The sequence below is a fragment of the Mastigoproctus giganteus genome, chromosome 12, assembly GCF_048544385.1.
Source record: "Mastigoproctus giganteus isolate SK-2022 chromosome 12, ASM4854438v1, whole genome shotgun sequence".
Classification (NCBI taxonomy): domain Eukaryota; kingdom Metazoa; phylum Arthropoda; class Arachnida; order Uropygi; family Thelyphonidae; genus Mastigoproctus; species Mastigoproctus giganteus.
This window is the reverse complement of record NC_143586.1, coordinates 156,666,480-156,682,819: the sequence shown is the minus strand read 5'-3', so window position 1 is coordinate 156,682,819 and position 16,340 is coordinate 156,666,480. Positions and strand designations below refer to the sequence as shown.

The window sequence follows — 16,340 nt, the reverse complement described above, 5'->3', positions numbered from 1 at the left end:
ATTTAAGGAGCAAATTATTTTCCTCAAGGTATTTCTTGACAGTTGGCATAAAAACTTCAGTCAACCACTCCATAAAAAGTAATCTTGTTACCCAAGCCTTGCTATTCACTCCACAATACAGGAAGTTTACCCTTTAGCACTTTACTGTGTTTAAAAGAGTGTGGATTTTCAGAGTGGTAAACTAAAAGAGGCTTAATCTTATAATCCCCACTTGCATTAGCGCACAATAAAAGTGTAAGCTTGTCCTTCATTGGTTTGTTGCCAGGCACTGACTTTTCCTCTTGGGTTATGTAGGTCATTCTTGGCATTTTTTTTCCAAAAAAGTCCCGTTTCATCGCAATTAAAAACTTGATGCGGTACGTAACCTTCAGAGTTGATAAAGTTTGCAAATTCCTCCACATAGGCATCTGCTGCTTTTTTGTCCGAACTAGCTGCCTCACCAAGCCTAACAAAACTATGAATTCCAGTTCGTCAACGAAACTTCTCGAACCAGCCTCTACTTGCTTTAAATTCGTCAACGCTAGCATCACTTGTATTCGGCGTTTTCGCCACTAAATCACCATGCAAAAGTGAAGCCTTCTTGCATATTAGGGCCTCGCTAACACTATCTCCAGCAAGCTGCTTTTCATTAATCCAAACTAACAATTTTTCTACTTCTTCTAACACTTGAGACCTTTGCTTTGTTAACATAATCACTCCTTTAGCCACATCAGCTGTCTTTAGCACATCTCTGTTCTTTAAGATAGTACGGATCATAGATATAGCCATATTGTACTGCTTGGCGAGATCAGAAACACGAACACCATTCTCATGTTTAGTTATTTCCTTCATTTCTACTGTAATACGCTTGGGCTTCTTTACACCACTGTCACTAACACTTTTCACTTTCTTGGGAGCTATAATGAGGATTAATTTAATGCAAAAAGCACACAAAAAAAAATTGTATCAAGAAAAATGCAACAACAAACAATGTTCACAGCGCAAACCTGAGTACAACTGATGCTGTTCGCGAGCCGAAAACATGGCGCCAAAGCCGTGTTTGTGTGCCAAGGCATTGTCCGTGGGTCAAGTCAAAATTTGTTAGGAAATTGTGTTCGGGGGCCGATTTATTCGTGAGCCGAGGTACCACTGTATATCAGTTTCGAATTCAGTCTTCAAGCCAACATTGCTGAGTTTCCTGATGTGACATGGATGGAAATAGCACTCTTTGACCTCAGTGTGCAGAAAGGCAATCCTCACTGCATTCATGCAAGCCTTCTCAAAATCCACTAAAACCTTTTTAGGCACCAAAACTGGGGATCTCTACCTGCTGCACCCTCCATGTATGTATGGAAAAGAAGTACTACTACTACCACCAGATTTGGAAACCAACAGCTTCATGATTTCAAACATTCTATTATAAGTATCCAAGTTCTTTTTCTGTAACAAAATGTAAATACATGGCAGATGAGTTACCCACCTTGGCATGCCATGCATACAGTTGGTAAAACATGTTTGGAACTTTATTGAATGTGCCATCTTCATAAATTATCTTTGTTCAATTCAGCCAAGAGTTCTTTATCACCTAAAACCAGAGTTCTGCCTGGTTCATCCACACCTGAATCATGAAGTATCAGTTGATGGTACTTTTCAGGAATGCCAAAATTTATTGTTGTTGGATTAGGCAAATGACCATCTTTTCTATGATTGAGAAGATTTCTCGCAAGGGATGATTGTGTGGGCATATGGGCCAGTACATTGTTGCTCAACTCTGACAACACATTCCCCTCACAATGTGAGGAGTAGAACTAACTACTGTCATGTATTACCACATTTTGCTTCTGGCAACGTTGACTTCTGCTTTTTGAGGACAGGAATCATGTTTGGTTGGTTGTACTATGTTGCCATCTTTTTTGTCTTCATAACTGAATGACAATTGAGGGTGCAACAGGTAGAGATCCCCAGTTTCCAATAAGAATATGGAATCATCATAATGCAGCTCTTGAATGGTTGCCTAAAACTACAAACTGCTGTGAGGGATTTCACAATGCACTTAATTCCTTATTCCACTGCATTCATCCCAGCGTGTGGTTTTTGTTCAGTGGACTGAAGAGGCTCCTGGCTTGCCACAGATTAATACTGGCTAATGCACAGGCAGGTCTGTCTAGAGGTGAAAAAGAAGATATGATGCCCGGCATGACTTTGCCACTCTTGTGCAGGAATATGAGCAGGTAGAAGACAAACTGAAATACTTGTGGAGATTGGCTAACTTACAGTAATAAATTCTTTTCAAATCCTTGACAAATAAATAAATTGCTGAAATATGTTTGAATTAGTTGTTTGTTGATAAAAAACCAAAAAGTGTTGACTGTTCACTTTGTAAGACAGAAAAAAATAATTTATATTTTATAAATAAAATAAAAGGCTTTAGTTGCAATAAAACCAGAGCATTTTATTTCCTGTAATTTCCCTTACAAACATTTACATCCAAATATTCTACTTTATATTAATATCAAAAGTTATATTAAAATACATCATGTAGAAATAAAATATATAAATTCAACATTTTGTTGAGTTTTGAAATATGAAATAATTTGTTTTTGTTCCATGTGATTATTTTTCCAAGTGAGCATTTATCTGTGTGAGCAATTTTCCATGTGGGTATTTTTCTTGTGAGCATTTATGACAGTGGGGTTTTTCTGTCCGGAATTTTGTGTGGCCTTTTTTTGTGTGGGATTTTGTCAGGCAACCCTGAAAAATATCAAGCTACTTAAAATGGTCCAAAGACAGGCTGACTCAATGCTGAGATCGGCAGAAGGATGATTGTATAAGGAAAGACTGATTATGTGGGCTACAGAGCATGGCAACCAGGCACTTCAGAAGTGACCTGATTGAGGTTTATAAGCCTCTGAGAGGGATTAGTAAAATGAATGAAGGTGAAATTCTTAGTGTTCTAAAGAATTCCAGAACTAGGGTTCATAAATTCAAATTACAAATTAGATTTATTTTAGCTAGCGAGTCATTGATAGCTGGAACAACTTGCCCTCACAGGTAGTTGCTATCAGTTTGAATGAATTCGAAGGTCTACTGGATACTTACCTGTGTTATGAAGGAAGCATATAATTTGTATTTTCTTGCCTACTTTTTTTTTTGCCAGTGCAGCAAAAGCCATTGGCTTCCTTGCACTATATGGCAGATACTATTACTACTATTTCAAGATACAAAGAAGTTAGTATAAGGAGTGAATTTTTTCTGCAACAAACTGTAACAAGAAATGTATGAAATAAAACTCCATTAAATGGTTAATACCACATGGAAAGTTTATATCACAGGGTAAAAGATATGTTAAATTAAACACACTTACATAAAAATTTTGCTTAATTCTAGCTTAATTTTTTTGCTGATGTATGACACCTGTAATTATAACTTACAACATGGGATTTTATTAAAAATTCATATGCACAACAGATATCATCTGAATTACATAGTGTTTTAGGCAAATATCATATACTGAGTGGCCACCATATTAGGTACATCTATATATTAGCAAGTAGGCACATAGGGATGTTAGCCATCAGAAGAGCCTTTATTACTTGTGACAGGACTCAATGATTTGTTAGCATTAGTAGAGGCATATGATGCAAGAAATCAAGCTTATATAGCATCAGCCAAAAAAAAAAAAAAAAAAAAAAAAACCTGTTCACCCATCCATTTACTCCAAAAGTTTTGTCTAGTTCAACCTTGAATTTATTTAAGCTGTCAACTTCCATAACGACAGATGGAAGTTTTGTTCCAGAAATCAACCACTCACTGGCTAAAGGCAAATTTCTGTACATCTATTCTACAACTGTCTTTCCTCAATTTGAATTTATGCCCCCTCAGGGGCAGAACTTTGAAGCATGCTACTGACATTCTGGTCCATGTTGACTCAAATGCTGCCCACAGTTGTGAATTGGATGGTTGTAGATCTCTACCTCTGCAGATATTCATTCTACTGCATTGCAATGCTCAGTTTGGTTGAAATTTGGTGACTGCAGAAGCTGCAGTTGACATGAATTTACTCTCAGGTTTCTGAAAAACCAGTTCTGTACAATCCAGGTCTTGTGATATGGTGTATTATCCTATTGGAAGAACCCATTAGCTGAAGTATATACTGAAGCCACGAAGGAATACACCTAGTCAAAAACAAATTTCCATGTAATTTGTAGCATCCAATGTTGGTCTACTGGTATCAAGGAGACCCAATGTGCACCATGAAAACTCCATGTCATTACATTTGCCACCACCACCAGCTTGCACTCTTGACATCTGGCATGATCGTGGACTTGAGCTGTTTTTGCCATATTCTAGTTCTCTCATCAGTGCAAAATAGTGGTCATTAGGATTTGTCAGGTCAGACAGTTTTTTTTTTTTTTCCTCTTTCAACTGGAAAACTTTTGCTACCAAGTGTTGGTGCTTCTCAGCCCCCTGTAACCATACCTACTTGTTTTTTGCTGACAGGAGTGGATCCTGGTTTAGTCATCAGCTGCAATATCCCATCAATGGCAGGGTGCAATGAATTGGGCATTCTGAAATGCCTCTTTTGTTACTACTGGTGTACTGGAATTTTACTTCATTGACTTAGCCTTTCTGTTAACCTCTTGCATCAATCAGTTGTTTCTGACCACAGGATTTTCATGAGCTGGATGTTTAGTTATTGGGCCTTACATAAAAATCCAAACAGGATTTCAGTTTCAGAGATACTAGTGCACCTGGTGCAGATGCCATGTCATATTGAAAGTTCAGTTAAATCTTTTATCTTGCCCATTCTTGTACTGAAATGAACATACAGCATCCCTGCATATCTGTCTATATCTAATGTTGGTTCAAGTAATAGTAGCACAGTTACTTTCATCTAATATGGAATTTTTATCTTATTATATAGTAAGAACGTGTGATGCTGTTACTGAAGGAGCACTCCATTCCAGGAAAAGGTTAGGTATTCTTAATAAAATCACCACTCAGTGTATGCTAAGTGCACATTGCCTATATATTCAAAATAATTGTCAGTATTATCAACCCACCTCCCAGCAAAGATAAAGTAACCTTTTTTTTTTTAATCTGTCTAATTAGTAAATTTTTAATATTAATCTAGGTTCTTCATGTGGCAGTGATAATAGTGGTTGTTCTCAGGGATGTCAAAAAACTCCTGCAGGACCACAGTGTTTTTGCTTTCAAGGTTTTCAAACCTTGGATGAGAAATCTTGTGAAGGTTAGAACTGGCTTACTACATCATATGAAAAAATTTGCAGGTGGTTAAAGTGTAATGTTAAGACAGTTAATGAAATTGTTTTTTTTTTAATGTCCCAGATGTTTATATAGTTGTCAGCATAATCAGGTAAATTATATCTAAGTATATGCAGTTGTTTCAAGTAACTGTGCATAAACCAACTGAAGTTGATTAAAGCGCAGTTACTTTCACCATATATCTTAATCATGTACAAGATCTTTATATAAAATTTACTATGTATTATTTATTTATTTACTTTTTTTTATGAAAAGCCCAAATACAAAAGGCATTAGAACTTATACTTAGTAACATGCCTAGGTTGAGGGCCAAGGAGACAGAAGGTTCTCGTTGACATTAGGCTTCAATTTTAATAAATTGTAATTTTCAGGAAATACATGTAAAGTGAGGTTGTTCCAGAGAACAGAAATAGAAGGAATGAATGAGAAAGAAAAAGTTGATTCTGTGAGTTTGGAGTTGAACAATGAATAGGTGATGACTGGTTGCAGCAAGTGCTCAGGCTGATTTGGAAGAGTGAACAAATTACAGATGACATTTAAGAACTGTGCCCATGGAAATATCTGTAGAAAAGGTTTGGCAGAAACAGCAACAGATGCTGGAATGTGGCTGCCATCAGGGGTCACTGGGACCTGCCCTTTGGATCATTGCCCCTGATGACTTTTTGAACATGCATAATGTGAATGGTGTAACAACTATTGCTTGTGTGGATCTTGTTGTGGGGCAGGGCAACTCCCACAAGGAGATTGAAAGTAAGGTGGCTGCTTGCTTGTGCCAACTTCTATCATGGTCCAACCTGCCTAAAGCTTGGAGGTCTCTGTGCATAAGTCCTTTGCTGTGCTGCTGAAGGGGCAGCTTAGTGTGACTAGGCCACCCATTGTTTGTGCTGGGAATTTTTTGCTGAGCATGGTCAGACCAATAATGTATCTGTGTGCTTAGATGAGTGATTGAGTTTTATAGCTCACACAGAATTCATCAGAGAGAAGGTTGAGACTCTACAACAAGCTCCAAAGAGTTACCCACACTGAATGAAGTATATAGGGGAGAGCCCTACACCTCCCTTATGACCCCAGGGGCTCACATCTGGTGAGTATGGGCTTGATACACTGAGGGTCCTGAGCTGGAAATCATCATTTGTCTCTTTCTTGGCAATTCCTTTCTATTTCTGACTCTCTCTCTCTCTCTCTCTCTCTCTCTCTCTCTCTCTCTCTCTCTCTCTCTCTCAGGGTAACTCTAATTTTTTTTTTTTTTTTGGCTGATGCAGCATAAGCTTCAGGCTTCCTTGCACCATATGGCTAATAATAATAATAATAATAATAATCTTTTCCCTGATTGTGACATGCATTGGGAGGGTCCATAGTGCATGGTACCATATGAACATGCACTATATACCTTCTTTCAGTGCAGAGATTAGCTCTTCTGGGTATCACCCAAGTCTGAAGAACAGTGGCCACAGAAGCATTGTGTTCTCAGTGGGAAGATTCCCACAGACTTTCTCTTGGTCAAAGTCCTGCTTGAGTTTGAAGCAAAGGAATTCATAGACAGATTTTAGGCATCTGGTCATGCCCCGTCGGGGTGGCAGCTAATGGCCAGGTGATAACATCAGAGTGGAGATGGATCTGTGATGAGTTAGATACCATATGGCAGAACCAGTGGACTAATTCTGATTAGGGGAGGCATCTGTATACTTTCTTTCCCTCTGTTCTGACTATAAGTCAGAGGCATAAGCAATGGCTTCAGTTTGAGCTGTTGGCCTATTGCATCTGCACTGGACGTGGCTTGCATTCCAGGCTTTTACAGCTGGGCTTAGCCCCCCCCCCTTCCTCAGATTGTGCCTGATTGGTGGAGGCAGGTATCCACATTGTTGTACTGTCCAACCCAGACTTTATGAAGCAGGTCTGGCCCTAGGGGTATGCAAGTGAGGCACTTGCCACAGGCACAGCCTAAGATAGGTGCTGCTAGATGCACTACTGCATGTTTAAGATATGATATTATTATTATTAGCCATATGGTGCAAAGAGGCCTGAGGCTTATGCTGCACCAGCCAAAAAAAAAAAAATAATTTCTGAGAGAGAGAGAGAGAGAGAGAGAGAGAGAAGTAGAAAAGAATCACCAAGAAAGAGAAGAATGATGATATCCAGTTCAGGACCCTGGGTGTGCCAAGCCCATACTCACCAGATGTGAGCCCCTGGGGTATGAATTAAGCACCGCAAAAAGGATTTCCTCAGGCACCACAAATAGTGACTGAGGCAAAATCTTTTCTGGTGTGAAGATACAATTGACAAGTCCATGGTTGTCGGAAGTTTCATGACCAACTTTGCTGGTATGTAAGCTGCAGAAATAGATGCAGAGACTAACCTTCTTGTGTTGGGGTGTGATGATCCATCCGCACCATGACACTAATGGTCACTACTATATTGAGTTTGATTTTGCTTTGTTTTACACTGGCCCTAGGGGTCTCTGTTTTATACCAATCAACTGATATACAGGGTCCAGTCACATTATTATGACCACCTACCTAGTATCCAGAATATGCACCTTTCACAGCATGCACTGCACCCAGCCGCCGTGGGAGGGAATCAATAAGTCTGCGGAAGGTTGCTTCCGGTATCTGTGACCATGCAGACTGCAGTGCACCCCAGAGTTCCTGTAGGTTCCTTGGTGGAGGATCCATCCATCTGATGTGTTGATCGAAGTGGTCCCATAGATTTTCAATTTGGTTAAGATCCAAGGAATTCAGTGGCCAAGGGAGTAGCTTTGAAGTCTTTGTTGTGCTCCTCAAACCACTCACAGACAATTTTGGTGACATGGCATGGCACATTGTCTTGCTGATAGATACCATTGCCCCCAGGGAACACAGTCAACATGTACTGGTGTACCTAATCAGTAACGATCGATAGGTAACCACTTGCATTTAGGGTGCCCTCCAGAGGTATCAACAGACCCAAGCCATGCTATGAAAACATTCCTCAGACTATAACGCCACTCCCACCAGCCTGCCTGCCTTCTGTCAACAGTAGTGTCCGGGTGTCTCGAGGTTTCACATCTAATACACCACCATCCATCCATCCATTGGGTGGAGCAGAAACCATGACTCATCGGAGAAGGCCACCCATTGCCATGTGGCTGGGGTCCACTGTCAGTATTGTTGTGCAAACTGAAGGCATTTTGCAATAAATGGCCGTCATCATGAATGCTGTAACCAAGCGTCTGCTCCAGAGCCCAATGCACAACAGGGTTCACTTCACTGTCATCTTGGAGACTTTTCTGGTGGCCCACAGTTCATTTGGACAGCCAGTTGAGCAACAATAGTGCGCCAATTGGTCCTGACCAACCATTTCAGCCGACATTCATCTCTGAGATCAATGGCGCACTGAGGCTCCACAATTGGCAAGTCAGGTCGTCAAAACTGTCCCGTTTGTCCAGTCTTGATACACTTTCACCACTGCAGCATGTGAGCATTTCACAAAGTCCACTGTTTCAGAAATGCTGGCATCCGTGGTCTGATCGCCAGTGATCATGCCTTTTTCCAGGTCTGATAGGTTGCGTGCTTTGCCCATGACAGAGGCTGTTATTGTGTTCATGGATGCCGAACATAAAGCCTTATATGCTTGCAGTGTGTGAACTTGACATGTGTGCTGTATAATTTGCTAGGCATGTGTGATGTCTGCATTGGGGGGGGTCATTATATTGTGACTGGACTCTGAACTGTCATCTGAAACATAACACAACCATTGTTATTATGTACAAAGCTGCACATAGGCAGAAACCTAGGGGCAGCTGATGCAAGCTCACCTAAAATGAAATTAAGTGCTCGCTCTCACTGAAGAAAATATTCACGTTCTGCTAGAACATAGAGAAATTTTCTCATAATTTTGTTTATCAAATGTTCCAGAGAAGTTTCTTAGATAGTAGTGACCTGCCTCCTTGTAGTGAGGATGGTGATTTGTGGAGGGGATGTGATGGCCCATCCCCACCACAAGACTTAATGATTGTTATAATCACTTGTTCTTGGTTTTATTTGAGTTGACCTTTATGGTCTGTATTATAGTGTTAAATAATAACCAACTAGATGTTCTCATAAACAGATGAAAATCTGTCACTAATGGGAGAAAGACTGGGGAGTGACAATCTATCACAAACTGTTGTTGGGGAAAATTATGACTTTATGGGATTAATTAGAGACTCTAGTTTACCAGGCTGATATGAAGAATAAAATCCTTGAGGCAAGGCTGACTTGGGTGCTTTAAGTCAAGATCGAACTCAGGGACAATCTTATGCAGAAGTGGCTCGCCCAAAATGGTCGGAGCCTTATTGTTAAGGCAGTAATGGACCAGTATATAGCCAAAAAGTGAAACAAGCTATTGCAAAAGGCTCGGCCAATATTCACCGATCTTAAGGTCATCTCAGTGCATCCTGTCTTGACTGGATGTAGCTTGATGTCCAGGCTTTGTGAGGTGGACTTGGCTGACTCAGATCTCTGCAAATGTGGAGAGCCAGAGGCTAGCCTCCACATCGTATTGAGTTGTCAAAATTATGTTGACTTAGATCTCAGCTGGTGCAAGGGATGCTCACTCTCACTGAAGAAAATCTTCATGTACTGCTAGAACATAAATTTTCTCATATTGTGAGTTTATCAAATGTGTTTCAGAGACAAGTCTCTTAAATAGCAATGACCTGCCTTCTTGTAGTGGGGATGGTGACTTGTGGAGGGTGTGTGATGGCCATCCCCACCATAAGGCTAAATGGTTATTATCTCTTGTTCTTGATTTTGTTTGAGTTGACCTTTTGGGTCTGTATTATAGTGTTAAATAATAACCAACTAGATGTTCTCATAAACAGATGATAATCTGTCACTAATGGGAGAGAGACTGGGGAGTGACAGAGCTAGGAGCTCACTTAAATGAAAAATACCTTCAAGCTATCACAAACTATCGCTCCAGACTATTATGAAAAATAAAATCCTCGAGTCAAGTTCAAACTCAAGGAAGATCTCATGCAGAAGTGACTCGCCCAGAATAGATGGAGGCTTTAATGACAGACTGTTATTGTGAAGGCAGCAATGAACCAGTATATTACTAGCCAAGAAGTGAAGAATAGGCTAGTGGAAAAGGTCCTGCCAATATTGACAGATCTTAAAGTTATCTCAATGCATCCCATTAGAGACAAGTGTGTGGTCATGAAGATGCCTACAGAGCAGGACATGAAAATATTATGGCAAAGGTTTCAGAGTTAGGACCTTCAGGCTTACCCCTAAAGTGGTTAATTTTTGACCTCGACAAGTCTGTTACTTGTGAAAATTTTTAAAACAGCAGCTCTGGAAGAGGAATCTAAGAGACTGTACTGTTTCTGAAGAAGTTCTGTCAGTCAGTAACAGTTCTCACAAGAAACAAATGTAGGGAGAAGCAAACATACAACTTTGTAGTGCATATCTCACATTTAAGGATTGTCCGAAGTGTGGTGATGTGCTTAAATGTATAATTTTCTGGAGGAGGCAAGTCCTCTCTGATCATGAGCCTGTTAGCAAAATGTGCTCTGAATACTCAAGGGCTCTAGATATTGTACAAAGAACTGATTTTAGTTTAACAATTGATAAAGTAGCTTGGTCAGTTGGGTGATGCTCCTCCCTTGAACAACCACTTGGGATGTTTGAGTATGGTTTCTGGCTATTGTGGCTTTAGATGTTTCAGCATCTCCTGATGCTGGTTTTAAATTAGTAGTGGATCCCTTGATTGTGTGGGCCTCAATTTTGATCTTTATATTTTACATGCAGTAAGATAATTGAATCTGCTGCTGATTAACTTGTGACTAAAGTTCAGTGCCTCTTTTTTAGGCCACCAACTCCTGGTTGGATGCTTGATAAATTAAGAAATTGTGAGCAAAGATTGTAGTGACCAACCTCCTCATGGTGGTGGTGTTGAGTGCTTGTCCCTACCTCAAGGCTAGTAGTTGCTCTTAGATGTCACTTATGTTTGCTATTTAAGTTGGCTGAGAAAGTAATATATTTAGTATATAGCCAAGATTTAGTTTGTTATTAAATACAGATGACAATTAGACGTGTATGAATGAGATTATCTAAAATGGCAGTTCACTTAAATTACAAATGGCAAATATCTTCAAGCTAATCTAGTATATATTTATTGGCAATACGATGTTTTATCTATAGCCACAATGGGGAAAAATTAAAAATAAAATTATTTTTATTTCCAGGCTTCTTTTTCCAGTCATGTAACTCCCAATCTTGTGCTCTACAAGCGGCTTCACAAACTTTCATCCCCAGAAGGTCACTGATCTCATCCTTCGACCTAGTTGCTGGTCTTCCTCTGCTCCTCTTCCCCTGAATTTTTCCTTCCATTATATTCTTCAACAGAAAGTTATCCCTTTTTGCTATGTGTCCAAAATATTTGAGTTTTCTTCTGTCGATGCTCTGAAGAAGAATTTTAGGCCTGCCAATTTTATTCAATACCCATTCATTTGTTCTTTGATCAAGATAAGAAATAAGCAATATTCTCCTGTAACACCACATTTTGAATGCCTCAATTTTCTTCCTGTCAACTCTTTTCAGATTCCATGCTTCACATCCATAAGTGAAAAATTATTGAATCAATGATTCTCTGTTTTGTATTTAGGAGCAGATCTTGATCCCTCCCATAATTTCATCAGATTGGTGACCAATGTTTTAGCAATTGCCTATCTTCTCTTTAATTCATTTGAGCAGTCACCATTTTTATTCATTCTTGATCCTAAGTAATCAACTTCGATATCTTTCCCATTAACCTTCACTTTACTGGAACCAAGATCATCACCATAATTATAGTTTCATTCACATTCAGAAACAATCCTTTTTTTTTCCTTACTTGCTTCACAAACTCTCCTCAGAGTTCCTTGGAATTGCCGATTAGCATAGTTATCTGCTTAACGAAGGTTGTTTATCTTCATTCTTCCAATTCTGATGCCAGTGTCTAAATCTTCCAAAGCTTCACGCATGATGTCTTCAGAATAAAGATTAAAAAGGTGAGGTGATAAAATGCAGTCCTGCCTGAGACCATTGCCAATTTTGAATAAGTCTGTTTCCCATGCTGGTTTTTAGCATTCCTTTCTGTTTCTGGTATAGTAGCTTAATCAGCTGAATTATGTGGATTGGGAATTCCATATTAATCATCATATTCCATAGTTTCTCATGTTGAACACAATCGAATGCTTTTGAATAATCTATAAAGCACAAAACAACTGGAACTTTGAATTCTTTGCATTTTTCAATTATTAGATGGAGACTTAAGATCTGATCTCTAGTTCGTCTGCCCTTTCTGAAACCTGCTTGCTTTTCTGGAAATTCTTGAAAAACGTTTTCTTGAAATTCTGTTTAGTATAATTTTAAGAAGAATTTTACTACCGTGAGAAATTAGGCTAATAGTCCTGTAATTTGAACAAACTTTCAGATCTCCTTTTTTTGGTAAAGGAATGAAAATTGATTTCTAGTCTGATGGGCAATATCCTATTTCCCAAATATTTACAATCATTTTATGAAAAAATTCAGTGGCCTTTACACCTGTAGCTTTAATCAATTCTGCTGAGATTACATCAATTCCAAGTGACTTGCCACACTTCAGTTCTCTAATGGCTTTTTTCAACTTCTTCCTTCCTTTCTTGATAAGAGAACCCTTTGTTCCCCTCACCAATCTTGTTGCCCTTCTCTGTACTTGTTCTAGAAACTCTACACCTTTATAAATTAATGATGCTTCCAGGTTTCATAATAACATCCATATCTTCATCTGTGGCTGTTCGATGTTGGTGCATATGCAACTAAAACTGAGATTTACTGATTGGCTGTGAAGTCTAACCATCATCATTCTACTATTAATCAGATTGTATCCAAGAAGAGACCTTGAACATTCCTTATTCAATATAACTGTGACACCATGTTCTTTCAATTGGTCGCTTCCAGAAAAAGTAACCAAAGACCCATTTCTAGTGTTGAAATGACCTTGTCCAGTCCATCTGATTTCAGTTGCTCCTAAAAGATCAATTTTGTACCTATCCATTTCATTGATGACCATTTCCATCTTGCCTTCTTTTAAACTTTTTACATTCAGTGTGGCCACATTTACCATCTTCTTTCTTAAATTTAATTTTTCAGGACACAGCAACATCCAGGATCTGGTTTGTAGCAGTTTTTGGAGTTGTTTTTGTTGTGGTCTCTGCGGCATCAGATAATGTGGTGGTATGCAATTACCATTCACAATCCCGATTTTCCAGGCTTGACTCTTTCTCATAATTATAACAATTAATACATACACACTGATTCAAGTAATTGAAGAAGCAACATGCCCAAAAGCAATCTCTTATTTGATTGCAGTACTCTCATGGGAATTACATTTCAAGTGGTTTGGTTCCATATTTTCTTGAGGCTTAGCATTCAAATGACCCAGAGTTATGCCAAAGCGTAGGCAAACAGGATACTTGCTCCAGGTACACTTCTGCTAAGAGTACAAAAATGAAATAAAATTCAAGGTGTAGGAGATAATCTCCTGCACCTGAGGCATATAGTATTGACTATATATGCCTTAGCTCCTAAATTAGCTAGACACATGTGATACGATGTAGTGCGATCACTTTACTGGCACTTGAAATATATCATGCCCTCAGCATTTCATGGGAACTTATTACTGTGAACAAGCTAGAGAAACAATTTTTACTTATGATTGCATCAACAGCCAAACCTTTGGAGGATGTTTTGTGGAAGTATGATAAATATTTTTATTTAAAAAAATGAAATTGGAATGATTACAAACAAATTCTTAAAATAAGAATTAAAATACTTCAGCAACCTGAAATTTTATAGTTGCAAAGCAGTGGACATAATGTGGCATTTTTTGATAAAATGAAATTAAAAAATATGTAGTAAACCTATATACTTTATCAGACTTGTTCATTAATATGTTTGTTTTCAATATTGTCATTGGGTTTTTCATCTACAAAGAAAAATCATCAATTAAAGTCTTAACCAGGAATTAAATTCGTGATTTAACCAGAATTTGACTTAATTTTTAAATATGAAATTAAGTAATTGATGCATTTGTGCAAATGCCTAATTGTGATGGAATAGTAATAATTACAGCTGTCCAGTAGTGTAACAAATAAGTTCCATGTGTATTTTTACTGCATTTTCATGTGTATTTTTTTTTTTTTTTTTTCAGGTATGTGATCAAACCAAATATATAGGCTCAAATATTCCTCTAATATTTTAATAGAAAAGGAATTTATTGATTAAATAAACGAACAAATGAATATTTGTTCATTTATTGATTAAATAAATGAACAAATTTAAAATACTTATTTTTGACATTTATTACTCACATTAAGTTAGTAATAAAATATTTTTGAAATTTGATTTTATTGAAAGATATTCAAGAATGTGCTGGTAAATGTCAGGACTTGTAAGTATAAGCTTAGTATTCTTTTTACAAAAACTCATGTAGAAGATAGATAGGATTTAAATCTTATCCAGCAGTATGGCTAGCTTAGATCAACTTGTAAAAATTTGAAAATTTGCATTTTTGAAAATTCATTAAACAATAAACTGCTAATTATGAATACGATGTTCTGTTTCCATAAACTTCTAGTATTGCTGATCAATTAAAATCATTGAGAAATATCTATTTCTGGGAAATATGAACTTTTAGTTTTTAAGTAGATTTAATATTTGCATATTTTAGAGCCTTTCTCACAACCATGGTTCATTATCAGGATTCCAAAATGGATCCAGAAACATTACTTAAACTTTTTGTAGTTTGTTGGTTGGTATTAGGTTGGACAGTTTACTGTTAGTTTTGTGTACCACTCTTATTGTCTCAAATTCTATACAAAATTAACTTAAATTGTGTAAAAGTCTTTACACTAACTTAACTAAACCTTTAAAATATATCTAAATTTATCTCCTAAAAAATTGAATTCATTTTTTTATAGCAAAACTGCAGAGAATATAGACGGTATGAAATAAACAAATGTAATATGAAATATGTATTTATTACAAATTTAATGTTTATATTTGCTGCTACATAATTTTTTTTTTTTTTAGCAGGTTAATTACTGTTTATAAATTAACCTGTATCTTTGTATACTTAAATTTATATGGAATAAACAAACTGGTAGAATATAATATTCTGTCAATATGCCTTCTCTCCCTACACGTAACAACCATCCTTTTTGTCCCAATAAATGGCTTCCTTGTGAGTTCTGAAGCATTGCCCCATAATGAAGTCCTTAAGCTTAGTCTTGCTTTTTACAGTATCTAACATGGTTTATTTTTTAGCTCCATATTCCTCACAGATTCAAAAACAGTCACTGAAATCTAACTTCTCTAAAAGCTTTAATTTCTTTGCAAAATGAGATACACATGCTTTCTATTTTCACCAGTCTTCTTAGGGCCATGGTGATATACTATAATTGAAGTTATAAGGCTGCCATGATTTATGAGTCCCCAGTTTTCTCTATCTTATGAGCACACTCAAGGTATATCCTTATGTGTGCCAGTCAAATTTTTTTTTTTTTTTTTCTATTAAACCTGAAGTCCATTAAATTGAGGTCCAAAAAATTATTATTTTTTTTAAGTTTCCATGTAATGTCCTCACAATGCATAAAGAAATTCTTATTAAGTATGAAATAATTAAAATATGATGAATCTGATCCATCTCTACCTAATGTACTATACAATGAAAAGTATTCAAACACTTATTCACAAACATTGTGTACCAGAAGTCTCTCCATGCATGCATATCAGCTCAGACATTTCCATCAGCAGCAGTATATTAAAACCCAGTATGGATCACGGGTCAGAACTTAACTTTCTTACCTGAACCTTCCAAAATCCATTGTGGTAGATATTATTCAAAGATGGAATACGGGTGATATTGTGATGGAAAAAAAAAGTCTACACAAACTTGTAGACTTTTTTTTGCAGACCAAATAACAACTACTTAACCATGTAGTTTGGTGATAACAGTGTGATGGTAGGGGCCCCCGCCCATTTGTTATAATACCAGAAAAGGCCACATCTTACTTTGAACCGGACAATTAT

General features: G+C 37.5%; 1 protein-coding gene across 1 annotated transcript in view; it reads left to right on the top strand.

Annotated features, from left to right (window-relative positions):
• The window catches only part of LOC150077534 (low-density lipoprotein receptor-related protein 2-like), a 496,886-nt gene that overhangs the window by 357,553 nt on the left and 122,993 nt on the right, over positions 1-16,340 (top strand). The window contains exon 25 of the mRNA XM_090385933.1: positions 5,114-5,230. Within this exon, the coding sequence (XP_090242059.1) occupies positions 5,114-5,230 (117 nt within the window). The remainder of the gene's footprint in view (positions 1-5,113; positions 5,231-16,340) is intronic.